This window comes from Schistocerca gregaria, chromosome 6, assembly GCF_023897955.1.
Source record: "Schistocerca gregaria isolate iqSchGreg1 chromosome 6, iqSchGreg1.2, whole genome shotgun sequence".
NCBI classification, from domain to species: Eukaryota; Metazoa; Arthropoda; class Insecta; order Orthoptera; family Acrididae; genus Schistocerca; species Schistocerca gregaria.
In genome coordinates, this window is record NC_064925.1 from 546413934 (window position 1) to 546436538 (window position 22605).

The 22605-nt window shown below is 38.9% G+C and overlaps 1 protein-coding gene across 1 annotated transcript; it reads right to left on the bottom strand.

The window, feature by feature from the left end:
- Window positions 1–234: 234 nt before the first annotated feature.
- Window positions 235–22135, bottom strand: LOC126278934 (putative neural-cadherin 2). The gene is made up of 4 exons (XM_049979212.1): window positions 21844–22135; window positions 21509–21709; window positions 3603–3761; window positions 235–350 (listed from the first exon to the last, which is right to left on the bottom strand). The coding sequence occupies exons 1-4, from the start codon at window positions 22133–22135 to the stop codon at window positions 235–237; spliced, it is 768 nt and encodes a 255-aa protein (XP_049835169.1).
- Window positions 22136–22605: the final 470 nt, after the last annotated feature.

Sequence of the window (22605 nt, forward strand, 5' to 3'; positions counted from 1 at the left end):
ATGATGAACAACACAATATGAGAAATATTTGGGAATGTGTAATTACAAAATACATTCATTTCAGTTATTTTGTGATGTGCAGTCATGTAACACAACACTTAGGTCTGTAGGTAATTATTGTGACAAGTCTTTCACAGCCATATGTATGAGAATTATTTACTCACTGGAAACATAGTTAATTGCTTCAGTATTTGTATCAGCAATCTTACTGATTAATAGTTGTAACTGTGTTTATTACTGTGCTGCCTCTTCCTCTGTTGTTTCCTCCTTATTATACATACATGCGAGTCTGCTAAATTTTGCTCCTAATGCATAGAGATGGCTGTAATCTTGCTCCTTGTCATCTGAACCTATGAAAGAAATAATGACAATGCATTTAACTTCATTACAAAGAGCTACAAGCCCCTCATCCCATGTGTGTGTGTGTGTGTAAAAAAAACAATACTTGAATTCATTTTATACACATACAGCAAAATTGGCCATACAGCTTCAGAACTAAGGGAAAATATCAAACAAATTTTCACTCTGCAGTTGGGTGTGTGATAATTTGAAACTTTCTGGCAGATTAAATTGTTGCTGGCCTGGGACCCTAACATGTACTTTACTTATACACAACAGATTTATTTAAAAGTGCTAATATGATGAATCCCAAAGACTAACTAAGATACAAATTTGAATTTAAATAAATAGAGACAAATGTTGCCATTAAAGTCACAAGTACTAAGTATAGAATATTTTGAAATATGGTTTATCTCTAAAAGAAAGGAAAGGGATAAGAGAGAAAGGTATGTTCACTGATAAAATCTTCTCAGGTTGACAGACCAGTCAATGCATCATTGCCCAGCAATGTTTCAGCAAATTTCTTACTTGCCATATTCAGGTGAGGTGTCAGGTTCATGTCTTGTACGGATATTTATAGCTGCTGGACCACAGGCTCTGCATCCTTGGCGCAAGTGGAATTGGTGTGGTGACATGTAGTGAGGGGGATCTGCGAGCGCTGGTCCTGGCGTCCCGTCTCAGTGTGGCCTTTTTATTCCATCTGCTGCCACTGTCCTGCCTCCATTGGTGCGCTCTTGTCATATTCTTGCTAATGTTGTGTCCCACGTGATGCTGAGTTGGAGCCACTGTACTGGTTGACCAGGTTATCATTGCTTTATATCTCCACTGCCTCTTTGTGAATGGAGTCCCAGAAACCCTTTGCTCTACACAGTATCTTGGTTTGTTCAAACTGAAATGTGTGTTCTTCACTGAGGCTGTGCTCCACTACTGCAGATTTTTCCTTTCTGAGGTGAATGCTTCTCACATGTACAGAGATGCATTGTGTAATGCAATGCTGTGTCTGTCCGATATGTTGTTTTCCACATTCACAGGAAATGCTGTAGACACCCAGTGTACTTAGACCCAAGTTATCCTTCATTGAGCCCAACATATTTCTGATTTTTACTGGAGGATGGAAGATGGTTTTTATCTTATTCTTCTCCAGTATCCTGGCAACATTTGCCATGGGCGGCCCCGCATACAGAAGGATGCCTAGCCCTTGTAGTCCTCTTCTTACTGAAGGTCCTCCTTCTTCTTGCTCATCTTGAGAGGATGTCTCGTCTCCATTTCAGTTCAGCCATTCTTCTGGAAAGTTTTCTTCAGGTGCTGCATCTTAGTAGGTAGATTGACCTTGTTGTGTAAGTCATGAGCTCTGCAGACAAGGGTAGTGATTACAGATTTCGATTGTGCTGGATGATGGCAGCTGTTGATGCTGAGGTACAGGTCTGTGTATGTGTTCTCATGGTAGACTGAGTGTCCTGGTGTGACACACATTTTCTTCTTTGTTAGGATATTGAGGAAGGGTAGGCACCCATTTTCTTCTAATACCACTGTGAACTTGATATTCTCATGTATGCTGTTCAGATGGTTGAGAAATTCCATTCAGGTGTCCTCGCAGTGCTGACAGACCATGAAAGTATGTCCACATACAGATAAAGGACCTTGGGTTTAAGGCATGCTGTTTCCAAGGTGATATCCTCAAAGTATTACATGTACAGATTGGTGATACATTAGTGCCAGTGGGGATCCCATGGCAACTCCATCCCCCTGTTTGTAAAACATGCCTCCACACCAGAAATACATGGTTCTGAGTGCATGGTGGGATAATTCCAATGTGTCTTTGATGAAATGATTTTCAAGTAGCATCAAGGAGCCCTCTAGCGGTACCCTCTTGAAGAGGGATGTGATGTCAAAGCTGACCATAATATCATTTCTGTTAAGAATCCACTCTTTGAGTTTCTTAACAAACTCTGTGGAATTCTTGATGTGGTGGGGACATTTACCCTTGAGAGTCCTGAGTAGTTGTTTGGCTACACCACAGGTAGAAGAATTTACCATGTCCACTGTGGGGCATAGTGGTACCTCCCTCTTTACAGCAATCACAAATCCTGTCCATGCAATCTTGTATCCTCGTATGGTCACTCAACAATGACACCTTCCCGTACACCACAGCATCATCAGCAAACAGCCACACATTGCTATCCACCCTATCCAAAAGATCATTTATGTAGATAGAGAACAACAGCAGACCTACCACACTTCCCAGGGGCGCTCCAGATGATACCCTCACCTCCGATGAACACTCACCATCGAGGACAATGTACTGGGTTCTATGAGGTCAAACACAGAAAAGTCACTGTGAGTTTGAACTTGTTGGTAGAGGTTTCTGAAATAATGATGATATCTTTGTCAACTACAAATGGCATGGCACATGCTACTCCAATCTCAATGAAAGAAGACTCATTCAAAAAGGCTGCACTGCAAGCCAAGCTCTCTCCAGGGCTTGCTGTCTTCCTATGCACTGCACTGAGGATGCCGCCAGAGGATGTCATCTTCATTTCAGCTAATGCAAATGTAATCTTCTCTAGGTCTCTTTAAGATGCCACACACCGAGCTCTACCCCAGATCTCAGGAGACTCACAGTGAGAATAGAAGGACATGACGAGATGCACTAATATTGTAAAAGCTAGCAATTATTTGTAGATTGTAAAAGCTAGCAATTGTTTGTTTATTGAATCAGAGACAGTGTGGAACAGAAAAATGCGTGACCAAAAGATTTGTATTTAATTCTTTATCCCATTTATAGTGTAAATAAATGTGATGCTTCATTCATTTACTAACATTTGTAGTGTTCTAAAACACTTTATGCAGTTATGGGCATGACCATTTCCCTTTAGCAGAGAACATTTTTGGCCTCAGTGCATTTATAACTTCTGTATTTTCAGTTCAAGACAATTTAAATCTGGTATTTGATGTTATTCCCCCTTCTGGGCATTGTAATAATTACGCCTTGAATTTGAAGAGTTATTTACTCGTGGGCTTGGTACAGAAAATGAGAAGTAGCTGATGCTTTTACATCATCTGCATTGATACGACTAGAGGAAGAAACAGAAATGGCAATGGACATTGTAATACATATGAAACAACAGCACTCAGCATCGCTTGCCTCTTTCCCACTGCTTTACACACCACAAAGTGTTGTTCTACGTTTTTATGCAAAGTTATAATTTAAAATTAATGTTTAGCCATACTGTAATCAGCAAATGAACAAGAAATTCTCTTACCAGACACAATGGAAGAGAGAGAAGAAGTTACACTATTGCCTCCTTCGTCATTGTAACTGCGTAGATCATCAAATGATAGACAACCAATTTCTTCATCTGCTTGCTTCATGTATTTTTGCACTAAAGCATCAACATCTTTACTTGTTTGTACAGGCAATGCTGAAACACAAAAGAAATTAAGATTTGATCCTAGAGTTCCTATTTTGGTAAGATGAATATGAAACTGGGAGAAGAAAGGAAGGAATATTACCGCATACAAGTCATTAGACACTGAGAACTAGTTCCATTGCACAAAGAAGGGATTAATAATTGGCCATTCTGTTGGCAAAAGAATTATCCCAACATTTATTTAAAGAGACTTATGAAACAGCTAATAGCATGGGTAATGAATATATCTTCAGCACCTTAACCATTGTGTAATTTATTTTTGTCTTACTCTGGAGCTGATTTACAATGATCATATGGTTTTGTGGCTAGTAGGTAACTTTTGATTTTCTTCCTTACTGTTACTTCCATCTCTGACAGTGCTTTCTGTCGATGAAACATCCCCAGCTGCACTGTAATGTGGCTGTAGTGAATCCCACTATATACATTCCATGGTACAATGTTGTAGACTGTACAAGATGTCCACAGTTCTATGCCACATCTTGTATGTCCTTTGTTTTTGATTATATAGTTTTCCCCCATTTTGTCTTGTAGACACTGAATGTCTTGCAGACCACATACTTCTGAGTAATTAATTTATATGTGGCAATAAATCTTTTCACTAGTTAACCACATATAATTGGTGACCGCAACATGATGCAAACAAGAAGGCCAATGCCTTCATGGAAAAATGTTTCCAGTTGTTGTCAGAACCATGATTGTATGCAGGTGTGTACCTCCTTGCTGAAGCAAATGGATGGCTGGGAACATTCATATTCAGGGCTCTACAAATATGGAAATTGCACGGGGAGAAATCAGGACTATATGGAGATTGTGTAATGGCTTTCCAGCAAAACTTCTGCAATGTATTCAAAATACTGTTGGCAAGATTGTAATCTATAAATACAAAGTAATATTTATATTAAATTATTACTTTTCATACAGCTTTGTAACATACACTGTTAAATGCTATGCAACTAACAGAAATTTTCAATCTGAATCTAGGTATTCAGATAATTTGTAGAAATGTGTCTGGTAAGGTACGCTTTTAATTTCCTTCTGATTTGGTAGGGATTCCCAATTTCTTGCTATACATCAAATGGAATCTTGTTGGATATGTTACCACCAGAGCATGTAACTCTATTCTAAACTCTGGACAAGTAGGCAAAGTCTACATGAAAGTTAATTTTGTGAATTGTATTTTAACTGTATATATTGCAGTCCAGTTGAAACTGATTTTTACCATCAGCAAAAAGAAACATATAGGAGTAAATGTATTGGGAACTTTACACAATATCCTCGCTGTGAGAACTCTTAACTCTCTTGGTTTATTAGCTGTATGTAATATGATATTTTGACAACATACCTTGACGTTACCTTCAAGTAACACCTGTAGAATTAACATCTTGTTACACTGCACCTTATTTATACTTTTATTACTCCACACCTCTTCCCTCATTACCTGGTCACACACTGCACCTTAAGGAGTGGCGATCACCGAGTGTGTGAACTCTCATCCCTCAGGGCTTCTGCTGCACCCATCAGGTGTTGAAGTTGTTCTTGGCCACCACTGCGACTTCAGTTGGCTGAGAACTGGAACCCACACTTCACTTAGAGTGAAACCACTGTCTCTACTGATCAGGCCATCAGCCACTAATTTTTATAGCCCCCTATAGAACACAGTCCTCAAAAACATCATTTTTCAGCCAACTGAAGTCACATCACCTGACTGCAAGTTCCACATCTGACAGAGGTGGTAGAAGCAAAGAGGTATATGAGTTCACAATCAGCATTCTATGATGGTATACCCCCACCACTCCACATGACATGGCTTATGACAGAGTAGTGAGGGAAGGAGGGAGGAAGGGGGTGGGGTGGAGAGCAGTAAGAGTATGAAGGTAGTGCAGTGTAGTAAATACATTCATTCTACAGGTAAAACCTGGGGGTTATGGCAAGGTATGCTGTCAAAATATCTTGTTATGTAAATTACTGCACCTGGCTGGACACCCATACTTGCAAACAATATTCTGTCTGCTAAACAAACGATTTATTTACTATGGGTCACTGTCCCAGGAGAGAATTCCATAAGACAACAGTGAATGAAAAGAAGCTACATAACCAACACTCTTGTCTTTAGGTCAAGTCAATGGCAGATGTGTCTAAGGGCATAACATGCTGAACTGAGCTGCTTGATTAGTTCATCCATGGTGACAATGATGTTTGCTTTGTGGGGCACTCAACTGTGTGGTCATCAGTGCCCATACAAAGTCTCAAGTTTTTGGGCAGTCAAATTTCTTACTCAGTCCAGTCTAGCCACTGTCACAAATGATGATGATAATGAATGATAAGGACAGCACAAACACCCAGTCCCCAGGGAGAGAAAACTGCCAACCCGACTGGGAATTGAACCTGGGACCCTGTGATCCACAAGCAGCAACGCTAGCCACTAGACTATGAGCTGCAGATGTTTATCATGAGTTGACCTCATTTTAACTCATTATCCAGCACAACCATGAGGAATTCTGCACATTGCACTTCATTCACTAATGTTTACTTATAGTGCTAAAAGGTCATTATTGCTTACTAATGAACTCCCAATTGCTAAATATGTACAGGAATTGGATATGTCCTAGTCTCCTTCTCCATCCTCTCTCTGCCAATCTCCTCTTCCCTCATCTCGTTGTCCATCTCCTTCCCCCCCCCCCCCCCCCCCCTCTGTGTCCATCACTTCTCTGTCCACCTCCTCCTACCTCCTATCTCCCTTCCACCTCCTCCCTCAAGACATTATTGTGCACAGTTTTAATCTCTGAGTTGGCAGGTTCACAAAGTTTTAGACATTTCAGATTCTGTGGTAGTATTCTTATCATAAGCCTATAAGCCATAAATTCAGTTTTTCTATTTTCTATTAAAACCGAATGTGAGGAAGATAATGACATAAACACAGACATATATACAGTTTTATTTGAAATTACATATAAGGAGAAAGAATATTTATGAGAGAAACAGTTTGTCAAATGTTTAAATGCTCTGCTATTGTAGTTAAAACTGACTGCGGGAAAGAAAATGTAGCCTATGTCTGTCCACATTAGAGTGTCATGTAACAATTTATGTAGCCTGTGTCTGTGTGAACATTTATTAGAGTATCACATGAAAGTCTGAAGTAAATCACCTAAGAACTTCCCAAGATTGGTAAAAATGACATGCCTTCATATAGTAGTACAGATAAGAAACTGCTGAATATGAGTCCTTGTGGGCTTAAGACTAAAACTGCTCACTGTCAACTACTTGTTGGCTTATTCAGCTATCAGCTCAGCTGTGTCAGGTAGGTTTGATTCTGGACCCTTGATTAGTATGCTCTGTCATCAGCAAACATTACAGTTTTTAACTGTTTTCTAAAGTTATAGGAAGATAATTTATGTATGTCACAAGCAAGAGTGGGTTCATTAGTGATCCCTGTGGCACTCCACGTGTTATGTTCCCCCATTCTGACTTCAAGCCACAGATACAGTCTGTCAATCCATGCAGGAGGCAGGCCATCAATATCACAACACTAGTTTGTTAAGTAGGCTTTTGTGATCCACACAACTGAATGCTTTGACAAGGTCAGAGAATTATCAGCAGCATATTTTTCTTGTTTAGCTCTGACAGAAACCACTTTATGAAGTCTTATATTGCTTTATGTGTGGAGACCCCTTTACAAAAACCAAACTGAGAGGTATTTAACAAGTTCTGCTCAGTTAAGAGAGTTCCTGTTCCGTCATAGGTCACTTTCTCAAATACTTTGGAATAATCTAGAAGGAGAGATGTATATCTGTAATTTATAAGAGGCAGTTTGTTTATCTCCAGTTTCATAGAAGAGTGTCACTACAGCACATATAAGACTGTCTTCAGATAAGCCCCAAACCAATGATTGATTAAGAGATAGCTGAAAGGAAATCCTATCAAGTCATGCAAAAATTTTAATTTTCTGTTGGAAACTTGATCATAGCTATCAGAATTATTACTTTTTTTTTTTAGAAAGGTGCCACTACTTCAGTTGCAAACAAATGCCTCAGCAAAAATGCATCCCACTAGCAACTCTTCTTCACCCAACTTCATTTAAACTTGAGTTAGATTCTTAAAGATCTCTAAATATGCATAGATGTTTCAGATGATGTAAAATTGACTTAAGGCAAATAAGATATAACCTTATGTTTATTATATACCCTACTTTGCCAAGTATACATCTGACACTCACTTATACATTCCAGATTTTTGCTGTACTGCAGGTACCAATACAATAGAGGGAAATATGTGTAGAGTGCAGATAAACATCTCATTCCTGAAGAGGGGCTATGGTCTTTTCAGTAGGTACAGTGTGACAGTCTGGATAATTGACTTATCTGGCCTTGTAATATTAACCAACATGACCTTACAATGGAGGTAATTCTGATGGCTGAGAACAAAGAGAAACTACAGCTCCATACTTTTTTGAGAGGATCAGCTCTAGTGTGTGGTTAAATGTTGATTTCAACCTTTTGGGAAAATATTCTGGAAATAAGATTGTCCTGTTTGGATCACAGGACAAGGTCTACTCAGGAGGACTTTGTCATCATGAAAAAACTTGCATTGGAGTGTAGAATGTTAGGCCCCTTAATGGGCAGGTAGCCTAGAGAATTTTAAAAGGGAAATGGACAGGTTGAAATTAGATACAGCAGGAATTAGTGAAGTGTGGTGGCAGGAAGAACAGTACTTCTGGTCAGGTGAGTAGTGGGCTATAAATACAAAATCAATTAGGAGTAATGAAAGAGTAGGTCTAATAATGAATAAGAAAATAAGAATGTGAGTAAGCTTCTATGAAGAGCTTAGTGAATGCATTATCATAGCCAAGATAGACACAAAAACAACACCCACAACAACAGCACAAATTTATATGACAATTGGGTCTGCAGATGATGAAAAAAATTGAAAGAATACATGATTAGACAAAAGAAATTATTCAGATAGTTAGGGAAACAAAAATTTTATTTTGATGGGGGACTGGAATTCAATAGCAGGAAAATGAGAAGAAGGAAAATATAGTAAAAGAAGATGGACTGTGGTAAAGGAATAACAGAGAAAAATACTTGGCAGAATTTTGCACAGAGTATAATTTAATTATCACAACAATCATGAAAGAAGGTAGAATATGTGAAAGAGGGACAGAAATGTATCAAATAGATTACATAATGGTAAGTAAGAGACTTTTGAAACCCAATTTTAAACTGAAAAACATTTACGGAGGCAGATGTGGACTCAGATTTTAATTTATTGATTGTGAACTGAAGATTAAATCTGAAGTGATTGCAAAAAGGTAGGAAATTAAGCACATGGGACCTGGACAAATTAAAAGAACTAGAGGTAGCTGAGGGTTTCAGAAGGAGCATTAGGCAATGATTTACTGAAACATGCAGAAAAAGTACAATAGAAGATGAATGAGTAGCTTTGAAACAAGAAATAGTGTAGGCAGCATAAAAACAAAAAGGTAAAACAACAAAATTCTATAGAGATCCTTGGATAATACTAAGATATCTGACTGATAAAAGCAGAAAACTCACATCAGATGAAGCTGGCAAAGGGAAATGTAGATGTCCAATGAACATGACTGGTAGGAAATACAAAGTGGCAAAGCAAGAATGGCTAGACAAGAAATGTGAGGATACAGAACTATTCAGAGCTAGGGGAAAGATAGATGCCACCTGTGGGAAAATTAAAGAGACCTCTGGAGAAAAGAGAAGCAACTATTTCAATATGAAGAGCTCAGATGGCAAACCAGTATCAAGCAAAGAAGGGAAGACTAAATGTGGAAGGAATATACAGAAGGGCTATACAGTGGAGATGAGCTTAGCCAATATTATAGGAGACGGAAGAAGAAATAGATGAAGATGAGCTGGGAGATACAGTACTGTGAGAATAATTCATCAGAGCACTGGAAGACTCAAGTCAAAACAAGGCTGCTCCAGAAGATGACGTTCCCTCAGAATTATTGAGATCTTAAGGGAGCCTGCCATGCATTCTATGTGATGTGGAAGATTTATGAGACAGGAGAAGTACCCACATATTTCAAGATGAATGTAATAATCCCAATTCCAAAGAAGATAGCTGCTGACAGGTGTGAATACTACTGAACAATCAACTTAATAAGTTATACTTGCAACATACTGATGTGAATTATTTAGAGAAGTGTGGAAAAACTGGCACAGCCACATCACTCAAGATCAGTTTGCAATCTTGAGGACTACAGGGACATGAGAGGCAATACTGGCCCTATGACTTAACCTTGAGTTTAGCTGATTAAACTGTAATTCTGTCACAGACAGCAAGAGACTAGGAAAAACAGCTGAATGGAGTGGGTAGTCACTTGAAAGAAGGTTACAAGAAGAACACCAACAAAAATAACACAAGGGTAACTGAATGCAGTTGAAATAAATCAGGTGATTCTGTGGGTATCAGATAGGAAAATGAGATATTAAAAGCAGTAGATGAGTTTCGCTATTTGGGCAGCAAAATATCTAACAAGGGTTGAAGTAGAGAGGATATAAAATCTACAGAGGCTATAATGTGCGCAAGTGTAAGCGTATTTCTTTGCCGCTGACCAGTATCTGTGACCTGCAGGTGCAGTACTACCGCGGTGGGGCATATAAGGCTGAGCTTGGCATATTGTCGTCAGTCTTGTGACTCACTCTGATGATGTCCAGATGATACGCAGACGAAACATCAGTGGAGGAAATTTTATTTGCGTGGCTGCATGCCAGAAATTTAATGGGCTAGTGTGAAATATGTTTGAAAAAAAGGAATTTGTAAACATATAACATATTAAAAACAATATTTGTTTATTTGAATTTTATTCACTGCCATATCATTCTTGTGATCAAAATAAAACTTTGTGAACTTATTGCTCGCACTTAAATGCAGTTTATAGGCATAGGGCACTTAACTTACAGTAGGTGACATGCATGTCATACCAGCAAATTTATTTGAAAGAGTGTGGAAGTAGTGAGATTTTTTAATATGACAGAAATAAACATATCAGCATTTTACTGTCTCTTACTCATTTTGACAAGAGACCAATATACAGTGAGAATTGAAAGAGAATGTTCAGAAGGTACTCAATCTCGACAAACAGTAAATGTTGATTTGATTCTTGCTGCATTTCAATTATATGTTAACTGAGATTACCATTTGCATCCCAGTGTAATTATTGGCAAACTGGATAAGGCGTGTGGGCACTGGAGTTTACTTAAGTTCAACAATGAAACAACAGTAACGTGCTGCATGAATGGCAGAGTTAAACTGCTGACATTGCATCCACCACCTGATCCATTGTGATCATTGCTTTTGGGTGACTCACCTGATTCCAAATGCTTTATGCAGAACATTATGCAGAACATTCACAAATATAATTCAGCATATCAAATGACATCTTTTGGAGCCAGTGAAGGTACCTACCTATCTGCTTTCAAAACTCAAAGACAAATATTTCACCGTGTTCGTTCACTTCTAATTGTTTCTGACACTGAACATAAATGTCTGCAAATCTGCTTTATGGGTGACTATGATGCACATGTTGACCAACAGTGTGATGCAATTCCAGATACCAAATGCTGCATCATATCCTATTTGCAAACTCTTTTCCACCAATGCATCACATTGCTTTCATTGACAACTTACCAGTAGATAATTATGCAATTCAAATATGAGATGACAAAACTCCATTTGGTCAGCATGCTGGACACTGTAACACACCTACCATCAATGAAGCTGTGACTGTCACAGTTGGTGAAGAATGTGATACACATGATATACTTCTTCAGTGATGGAATAATACAATTCAACATCTTGCTGAAAAACAGTGATCATATAATGCACTGTAGTATTAGATAATTTTTATCTTTCAGTTTATCAAATGAAAACATTATTTTCTTTTTAACTTTCAAACATTCATAAGTGAAATTTTTATTTTTCTTCTCTTTCTTTTTTCATTCTTAAAGGTGATCAACTCAATAAAAAAGTATCAGCAATAAATTATTAACCATACCACATAATCATATCTCAGAGCAGAATAAATCATATTCTGCAGTGCCATCAACTATTTCATCAATACGTGGGAGACACATGCCAAAGCTGAATCCAAACATATGTTATATATTCACTTAAATCAAACACCAATGCTTTCAGAAGAATACATTCATTTACGAGATGCAATTGCAAATGACGGAAATGTTTCCAACATTGACAAAATTGTCATACTTCCAGCAACATTCAGTGGCAGCCCATGTCGTATGCATGAATATGCACAAGATGCCATGGCATGTGCCAATCTGACGTTCTGCACATTTACATGCAATCCAGCACAGGACAAGATAAAAGAGCTTCTACGACCTGATTAGAATCCATCCAAATGACGCTCTTTGACTGCATAAATATTGAAGCAAAAACTCACTGCTGGATGTATGTGACTGAAAAGCAGAAGAGAGGACTTCCATGTGCTCATACTCTCATAGTGCTCAAAACAGAAATACATGCAGCTCGTATTGATCATGTCATTTGTGCATATATTCCTAATCCCCAAGACGATCCACTGATGTTCAATACTGTGATGAAAAAGATGGTGCATTGGACCATGTGGAGCTATGATCCACAATCTCCCTACATGGTAGATAAGAAATGGAAGAGAAAGTATTCCAGAGACTTAGTTCATGAAACATGCACTGGTCATGACAGATATTCACAATACAGGTGCTGAAAAACAGAAGATGGAGGTCATTCAACAATAATCAGAATGAGAAATGCTGAGTTTGAAACCAACAACAGATGGACTGTGCCATATTCTATTTGATTAATGAAAACATTTAAAGCTCATAGCAATGTCAAGTATTGCCACTCCATCAGATCGATCAAATACGTATCCAAACACATCAACAAAGACAACGATATGGCAGTAGTCAGTATTCATAGACCTGATGTGTGCAATGATGAAGTGAGTCAATTTCAAACAGCTAAGTATATCAGCAGTAACAAGACTGCTTGTTGTATTTTGAGTTTCCCAATTCACGGTCACTAGCCGAATGATGCTCATTTCAATGTTCATCTTGAAAATGGACAAAGAGTCTATTTCACAACAGACATTGCATGAAATGTTGTTGCTGAACCAGTGCACACAACACTTACAGAATATTTTGCACTGTGTGAAGAAGATGTATTTGCCAAGACAATATTGTATGCAGAAGTTCCATAGTACTACACATGGTATGCTATGTCAGGGCTATCAAAATCTGCATTTACACAGTATATCCAAATAATTCCAAGTGTTACTGTCTTGGAACGCTGTTGATTAATGTCAAAGGTCATACTTCATTTGCAAATACGAGAATGGCTAATGGCATAGACTGCCAGATGTACAGATAAGCTTGCCATAAGGCATTCATCAACAATAGATAGACACACACACACACACACACACACACACACACACACACACACACGACTACTGCATTCTCAGGCAACTGAAACCACACTGTGAGCAGCAGCACCAGTGCATGATGGGCGTGGTGACTGGGTGGGAGTAAGGAGGAAGGTGGAGTGGGGAGGGGGTGGGATAGTATGGTAGGGGTGGCAGACAGCGAAGTGCTGCAGTTAGATTGCGAGCAGGGGTGAGGTGGGGAGGGAGGAGGAGGGGGGGGGGGGAAGTATCAGAAAAGGAGAGAAATAAAAAGACTAGGTGTAATGGTGGAATGACAGCTGTGCAGTGCTGGAATGGGACCAGGGAAGGGGCTGAGGATAGTGACTAATGAAGATTGAGGACGGAGGGTTATGGGAACATAGGATGTATTGCAGGGAAAGTTCCCACCTGCGCAATTCAGAAAAGCTAGTGTTGTTGGTAAGAATCCATATGGCACAGGCCGTGAAGCAGTCATTGAAATGAAAGATATCATGTTTGGCAGCGTGTTCAGCAACAGGGTGATTCACTTGTTTCTTGGCCACAGTTTGTCTGTGGCCATTCATGCATACAAACAGCTTGTTGGTTGTCTTGCCTACATAGAATGCAGTACAGTGGTTGGAGCTTAGCTTGTAGACCACATGACTGGTTTCACAGGTAGTCCCGCCTTTGATGGGATAGGTGATGTTAGTGACCAAACTGGAGTAGTTGGTGGTGCGAGGATGTACGGGATAGGTCTAGCATCTAGGTCTATTACAAGGGTATGAGCCATGAGGTAAGGGACAGGGAGCAGGGGTTGTGTAGAGATGGACGAGTATATTGTGTAGGTTTGGTGGATGGCGGAATACCACTGTGGGAGGGGGGGAAGGATAGTGGGCAGGCAGGACATTTCTCATTTCAGGGCATGATGAGAGGTATTTGAAACTCTGGCAGAGAATGTAATTCAGATGCTCCAGTTATGGCTGGTACTGAGTTACAAGAGGAATGCTTCTCTGTGGCTGGACAGTGGGACTTTGGGAGGTGGTGGGAAACTGGAAAGATAAGGTATGGGAAATTTGTTTTTGCACAAGGTTGGGAGGATAATTACAGTCAGTAAAGACTTCAGTGAGACCCTCCATATATTTTAAGAGGGACTGCTCGTCACTACAGGTGTGATGACCATGGGTGGCTAGGCTGTATGGAAGGAACTTCTTGGTATGGAACAGGTGGCAGCTGTCGAAGTGGAAGTATTGCTGGTGGTTAATAGGTTTGATATGGATATAGGTACTGATATAGCCATCTATAAGGTGGAGGTCAACATGTAGGAAGGCGGCTTATTGGGTTGAGCAGGACCAGGTGAAGCAAATGGGGGAGAAGTAGTTGATGTTCTGGAGGAATGTCGATAGGGTCCCCTCACCTTCCATCCAGATAGTAAAGCTGTCATCACTGAATCTGAGACAGGTAAGGAATTTAGGATTCTGGATTTTTATGAAGGATTCCTCTAGTTGGCCCATGAATAGGCTGACATAGGGTGGTCCCACGTGGGTGCTCATAGCTGTGCCCTAGATTTGTTTGTAAGTAATGCCTTCAAAGAAGAAGTAATTGTGGGAAGGATGTTGTTGGTTTGGAATTCATCAAGCATTGGGAAAGTGGTAAGGCCATGGGCATTAGGGATGTTAGCGTACAGGGAGGTTGCATCAATAGTGACAAGCAGGACACCATCATGTGGCAAAGGAACAGGAACTGTGTAGAGTCGGTGGAAGAAATGGTTGGTATCTTTTATATAGGAGGATCAATTGCACGTTATAGGCTCAGGTGTTGGTCTGTAAGAGCAGAGATTCTCTCAGTGAGGGCACACTAACTGTCCCCAATGGTATGTCATGGGTGGTTGGGTTTGTAGACCTTATGAAGATGTAGAAGGTAGGAGTGCAGGGAGTGGTGAGCAGAGAGATGGACTCTGGGGAGAGGTTCTGGGATGGGGCTAAGGATTTGAGTAGTGACTAGAGGTCCTGCTGGATTACTGTAATGGGGTCACTGTGGCAAGGTTTGTAGGTGGAAGTATCTGATAGCTGGCGAAGTCCTTCTGCCAGGTAATCCTTGTGGTTCAAAACAACAGTGGTTGAGCCTCTCATAATATTGTTACATTCCATCCTGGATTTTCCATTGTTTAATGTGAAGCAACATTCACAGTTGCATGTTCCAGCTGTCATCCATGACAAATCTGAACATTGTCCACCATAATTTTCACCACATGTTCACCATCTAACCCAAAAGTTTTGTGGGATAAATTCAGAGAGGATGTGAGTGAAGACATTCTGCACCTTGTTCATACCATTAGAAATGACAGTTCCATCAATTTTTCGACATATGCTTAAGCATCAGCAACAAAGAACTCATTCATCTTAGCATGATTGCACCAGGATGTTCTGCGCTTGACCTTTATGATCATGATTTAGTGAGAGTACAGCAATATAATGCTAATGATCTGCATGCATCTGATGAAGTAAATGAATAAATTGTGCTTGCAGGACAAAATCTGGCCCACAACACAATTACAAATTCCGTGTCAAAGGCAGAGGTTGTCTGTTGTTCTTTACTGCACCTGGTGACACTGGAAAGAAGTTCCTAATCAGCTTGCTACTGGCTCACATTTGATCTCAAAATTGGAATTCCTTTGGACCTTACTTCATCAGGTATTACAGCTATATTTGTAGATGGTTGATGAACAGTGCATTCAGTGGTCAAATTGCCATTGGATTTGCATTTCTTGGGAGCTCTAAAATGTAATATTTCAAAGGGATCTGGCATGACTAAAGTTATGAAACTTTGCAAGGTCATTGTCTGGGACAAATCCACCATAGCTCATAAGAAATTGCACTTGACTGAACTCTTAATGATCTACAATCAAATGCATAACCATTCTTGTTTCATTATCTGGTGACTTTAGACAAACTCTTCCAGTGATACCTACATCACCACCAGCTGATGAGCTCAGTGCTTGCCTCAAAGCATTGCATCTTTGGAGACATGTGAAAACTCACATTAAAGATGAATATGCACGTACATGTGCAATGTGATATCTGAGCAACCTTATTTTCAAACAGCTATTGCACACTCTTGAAGGAAAAGTACCAGCTAATGCTATCACATGTATTTAATTTCCACTGAACGCTTGTGTCCTCATGCCATCCATTGAACAATTCATTCAAAAAGTTTTTCCATAAATTGTTATCTGTTATAGAAATAAAAAATGCTTTTTGAACATGCTATTTTGGCAGCAAAAGACACCAGCACCAATGCAATCAATTACGCAGTTCAAGAACAAATTGCAGGCAATTCTGTTCCCTAAAAATTGACTGATAGCATCATGAATACAGATTGCAGATCAAGTTGTCAATTATCCATTTGAATTTTTAAATTTGTTGGATCTTCTTGGTGTGCCACTGCACAAACTGACACTCAAAGTCAGCATGTCAATTATTCTCTTGTGGAACATAAATCCACCCCAATTCTGTAAAGGGACAAGAGTCTGTTCTTAATGGAAAGTCAGGTGGAGAAGATGTGTTCAATACACACATTCACATCCTTCCCACTGAGATGCAATATACTTTCAAACGACTGAAGTTCCCCATTTGACTTGCATTCTATGACTATCAACAAGGCACAAGGTCAGTCACTTCAAGTGTGAGGACTGAATACAGAAAATTCATGTTTCTCACATGGCCAGCTGTATGTTGCATGCTAATGAGTCAGAAAGCAAGAAATTTATTTGTTTTTGTTGAAGGTAGGAAAACAAAAAAATTGTCTACCCTAAACCACTTCAATAATAAAGTCAACAAAATAAAATGAATATGATCTATAATTCTCCTTTATATATAATTTAATTTCAATAAATGTATTGATTATTGACAGTAAAACAAATATCATTCCCAATCAAACAAGTCAGTTCTTCCCAATTTCAAACAATGTTTCCACAATTGTTTCTTCTATGGCAGCAATGTGTAGGGTACCTACTAGTCTAATATAAATTAAAGTGTTGGGAAATATATTCTGGTGTTTTTATGGAGTGTAGCCTCATACAGAAGTGAATAGTGGATGATAAGCAATTCAGAGAAGAAGAGAATACAAGCTTCTGAAATATGGTGCTGCAGAAGATTGCTGGACATTAGATGGGCAGATCGAGTAACTAATGGAGAGGTACTGAATCAAGTCCAGAAAAAAAGAAGGGTTCGTTGATTAATTAAGGACTCATCAGTTTGCTAGTGGAGGTAAGTTTGGCATAAAAATTGTAGAGAGACCAAAGAATGAATAGAGTAAACAAATTTGAATGGATATAGATTGCAGTAGACATCTGGAGATGAAGAGGTTGCAACAGGATCAAGTAGCATGGAGAGCTGCCATCAAACCAGTCTTCAGATTTAAGATAACAATGACAGCAACAAGTGACCTGATGAATTTCGTAATTTCCTTAGGGGTTATATTTCTGAAAATAATGACTGCCGGTAATGGATGCAGTGCGTGCACAAGTAGTCTAATGCAACTGTATTTGGTTGTTTATTATTAGATACAGTGGTTTACTTCCACTGTGGGAAGAAATCATTGAATTTGGTGGCCAGTGACTGGAAAGAGTCATCGAATTTGCCAGGGCTGTTTTCTGCAGGGTCAATTACTTTTGCATTACTCGTTTTGTTTGTTTCTTGTTTAATAATGTTCCAAACAATTTTTAACTTACTTTTGGAAAGATTTATTAATTGAAAATAGTGTATGAGTGTTGCTCTTTTAATAACAGAGTGTAGTATTCTGCAATAATGATGGTAATGGTTTACATTAACATTAATATTAACATTAATTTGTTAACATTGAGTATAGATTTAAGTGTCAGGAAGTCATTTCTGAAAGTATTTGTATGGAGTGTAGCCATGTATGGAAGTGAAACATGGACGATAAATAGTTTTCGACAAGAAGAGAATAGAAGCTTTCGAAATGTGGTGCTACAGAAGAATGCTGAAGATTGGATGGGTAGATCACATAACTAATGAGGAGGTATTTAATAGGACTGGGGAGAAGAGGAGTTTGTGACACAACTTGACTAGAAGAAGGGATTGGTTGGTAGGACTTGTTCTGAAGCCTCAAGGGATCACCAATTTAGTATTGGAGGGCAGCGTGGAGGGTAAAAATCGTAGAGGGAGACCAAGAGATGAATACACTAAGCAGATTCAGAAGGATGTAGGTTGGGGTAGGTACTGGGAGATGAAGAAGCTTGCACAGGATAGAGTAGCATGGAGAGCTGCATCAAACCAATCTCAGGACTAAAGACCAAAACAACAACTATGGTAATGGTGTTTCAAATATTGTCAACTGCATGTTACCTGACTTATGTAGAGCTCTCTCTACATAGCATAACATGAGTTACTTCCAGGACTTACTCGTCTACTATCCTTGATTCTGTTCATTTTGCTCTTATTTGTTTGAGGGTAAAACAAGACTCAGAGTGATGTAAGAGATAAATTTTCAATATACACTGCCTGCTTTATAATTTCTTTTCACCATTCTTCCTGTTGTTTCTCTCTAAACTCGGTGATTAAGCCATTGTTTGTGAGCCTGTGATGCAATGCTATTTTTCTAAATTTGTTAAGTAAATTTTATTGTTAACATTTCACCATAATGTTCAGGTAAGTCAAAAAGCCGTTCAACACAATTATTAATTAATCTGAAGTGGGTGGGACATAATACAATTTTTTGCGTACATAGCCTGACCTCCTTTCATTTTATTGTATCTACAGTAGCTTGATATTAGCTTGTACCCATCAAGATGAATCTGTCCAATCTCAGTGATTTTCATGTGATGTTCTGATATGCACAATAAGTCTGTTGAAGTTTGATCTACTTTTTATTTTCCTGAATTGATAAGAGAAGTTCATCTTTTTTATTTATAAGGCATCTGATATTTTGATGGAAGACTCTAAATTCATTTTCTTTAATATCCTTGGCTTTGTCTAAGCTGCAGTGTTGTGTTGTACTAATAGCTGTATCAACTGCAAGAATATGTACTCTGCAGCTCTGTCTTCTGGATGAATTTACTAGAAAAAAAGGCCTTGTGAGCACACTGGAAATCACTGGAATGAAATGAATACTTTTATGGTCACAGTGGATGCTTTTGCAATTAGCCATCTAAGTAACCTCTGACCAGAAGCATTCAGATTCTGAGAATTACATATATGACATAACTGAGTGAGGAGCGATGCATCATTCACACCCATGTGTGAACATCCCTCTCCTGAGAGTGATTTCCCAAGATCTGCATCAACACATTCCTTAGAACACTTTATCCAGGACTTATCATATCACCCAAAGAATAATACCATATTCCTAACAGAGTGAGAGCATTCTCTGCAATTAGCCAGGTGCCATCCTCAGTTTATATAATTGTGATTACATTGCAAACTGTTACCTGCTCTCCCTATTATTATTACATTCTTTTTCCAAGATTCTTCTCAAACTGCCTAGCTCACAGATGACATCACTGAGCCCTGCACTTGGTTTAAAAAAATTAATTACTTCCCAACAAATTGTAAACCCATTGTAACATTCCTAGGAGCCTACGTAGGGTGAATACTACTGAGCAGTAAGACATTTTCGGTCATCTACAAATTTTTCTTCCCAAACTTCACTTATGCATCCCAAGAAGTATAGGGCATAATGTATGAATGCTTTTGTGGAGAGGCTGAAACATAGATAGGCACAACAAAAAGATTCTCCGAAAGTGAGCTTCTAGCCAATCTGGTTTCAGCAGCCAGAGACTGTGTTCATAAGTGTGTGAGTTGAGTTTGTCTGAGAATGTGTGTATGCAGGTTCTTATTTTTGATGAAGGCCTTGTTGGCTGAAAGCTCACTTTCTGACCGTCTTTTTGTTGGCCTATCTGTAACTCACCTTTTCTGCTGTATAATAAGTAGCAACTACCCTTTTCATAATATTGTTGGAATTATTTATGAAATATTGCATTCGGTCAATCAGTAATCTAAAGTGTTGTGTGGTGAAGATTTTGTGATGGGTGCAAATGTTTACTGCCATAGAAATGAGGTTAGGTTAGACCACAACCACTACATAATCAGCATAAATCGTAGTAACTTTCTACGTCATAGTATGCAACTAATAGCTTTGGGAAATACTGCAATTACACAAAACTAATATCTGCATAAAGTTATTAATATTTTTGTAAAACTCGATATTATACAATGGTGTTGAGATATATTATCCCACTATAATACATATTATCTTATACACTGAAGAGCCAAAGAAACTGGTACACCTGCCTGATATCATGCAGGGCCCCTGTGAGCAAGCAGAAGTGCCACAACATGACGTGGCATGGACTAGACTAATGTCTGAAATAGTGCTGGAGGGAACTGACACCATGAATCCTGCAGGGCTCTTGATAAATCTGAGTATGAATGGTGGAGATCTCTTCTGAACAGCGTATTTAAAGGCATCCCAGATATGCTCAGTAATGTTGATATGTTGATGTCTGAGGAGTTTGGTGGACAGTGGACGTGTTTAAATTCAAGAGTGTTCCTGGAGCCACTCTGTAGCAATTCTGGATTTGTGTGGTGTTGCATTGTCCTGCTGGAATTGCCCAAGTCCTCTGGAATGCACGATGGTCATGAGTGGATGCAGGTGATCAGACAGGATGCTTAGGTACATGTCACCTGACAGAGTCGTATCTAGATGTTTCAGGAGTCCCATATCACTACAACTCCACGTGCCCCACACCATTACAGAGCCTCCACCAGCTTGAACAGACCCTGCTGACATGCCTGGTCCATGGATTCATGAGGTTGTCTCCATACCCGTACTTGTCCATTGGCTTGATACAATTTGAAATGAGACTCGTCTGAACAGGCAACATGTTTCCAGTTATCAACAGTCCAATTTCAGTGTTGATGGGTACAGGCGAGGCATAAAGCTTTTTGTCGTTTAGTCATCAAGGGTACACGAGTGGGTCTGCGGTTCTGAAAGCATATATCAATTATGTTTCCTTGTATGGTTCACACACTCAAACTTGTTGATGGCCCAGCATTGCTCACTGCAGCACCATATTCTGACTGTTTACATATCTCTGTATTTGAATACACATGCTGATACCAGTTTCTTTTGTGCTTCAGTGTAAATAAAAGTGTGTTCAAAAAAAATAAACTATTCATTTCAGGCAAACAGCTGGTTTAATCTTCTTTTTTTCTAATAATAGTAAATGTATTTTCTATCTATAATACATAGTACCTATTTTAGTAAAGGCTGGAGCACACAAACAAAGAATTTTGATACTTACGTTTCATTTCCACTGTCTCAACTACTGCCAAGGTTGGTACTGTAACTTTACGGGGTTTAACATCAGATGCTGTCATGTCATCTTCACCACCTCCTTCGTCATCATAAATAATGATATTTTCACGAATGTCTTCTTTTGGTCCTGGGACTTTACACTTCCTTGCTTGTTTCCATTTGCAAACCACAAGAAATACCACTAAAGCTGAAAAAATATTGGTTCATTATTTGTTCTGAAAACAAAGTCTCAGTAAATTCAGTATCAGAAATCACAGTCAGATGAAGTTAAAGATAACACAAGATAGTTTCCATAACTGTTTGTTAATCAAAGTAGCTTACCAAGAACACTTATGAAGGATGTTATTACTACTAGCAGAGCACCAAAGCTAAGTTTCACAGATTGTTCTTGAACCATGTGCTCACACTGTTGACCCCAAAAATCCTTGGGGCATAGACACTGGTAATTGCTGTAGGGGTACTGACTGACACATGTTCCACCATTCAGACATGACTCTTCATAACAGTCATTTTTCTCAACGCAGATGCCTTCATCAGCATCAAATACTTTGCTGGAGCCACAACTGAAAAGATTGTCAGCATTACAAGTGCTTCTTATACCACTGTTAGACATGAAGCACCAATGGTACTGAAAAATATTTGTTAAAAATAATGAAACAGCTTTAACCCAAAAAATGTGATGACTATACATCTTCGTCAACTTTTCCATACATCCTACTTATATATGGCTCTGCTTTTCTGGGGTCTGCATGACCTACCTTTCCTTTTAATTTTCCTAACCTCCTTCTCTACTCTCTGAGTAGAAAACTGTTTGTTCTAAAAGCTAAGGAATGTATCACTATTACTTTTAAGTTTGCGTTGGCAGGAGCACCTATGCACGATTTGGTGGCGGACTTGACCAATTTTCATTGGAAGATATAAAGATATGGAAAGAACTTGAATTTGTTTTTATGAACACCATATAACAAAGATATGAAAAATCAGAATGCATGTTTAGGAAGATCTAATATGGATAGAAGAGGAGTTGTCGCATACTAAAAACATTAGTTCAAGAAATTATACGACAAATCCCTGAGTGGAGTG

What these genes read in the sequence shown, in the direction of transcription:
- LOC126278934 (XM_049979212.1), bottom strand. Translation starts at nt 22,135, where the DNA reads ATGTCTAACAGTGGTATAAGAAGCACTTGTAATGCTGACAATCTTTTC. An exon ending in ATCCTTCATAAGTGTTCTTG is followed by an intron (nt 21,710 to 21,843) that starts GTAAGCTACTTT and finishes ATATTTTTTCAG; the next exon opens with CTTTAGTGGTATTTCTTGTG. An exon ending in TCTCTCTTCCATTGTGTCTG is followed by an intron (nt 351 to 3,602) that starts GTAAGAGAATTT and finishes TTTCTTTCATAG; the next exon opens with GTTCAGATGACAAGGAGCAA.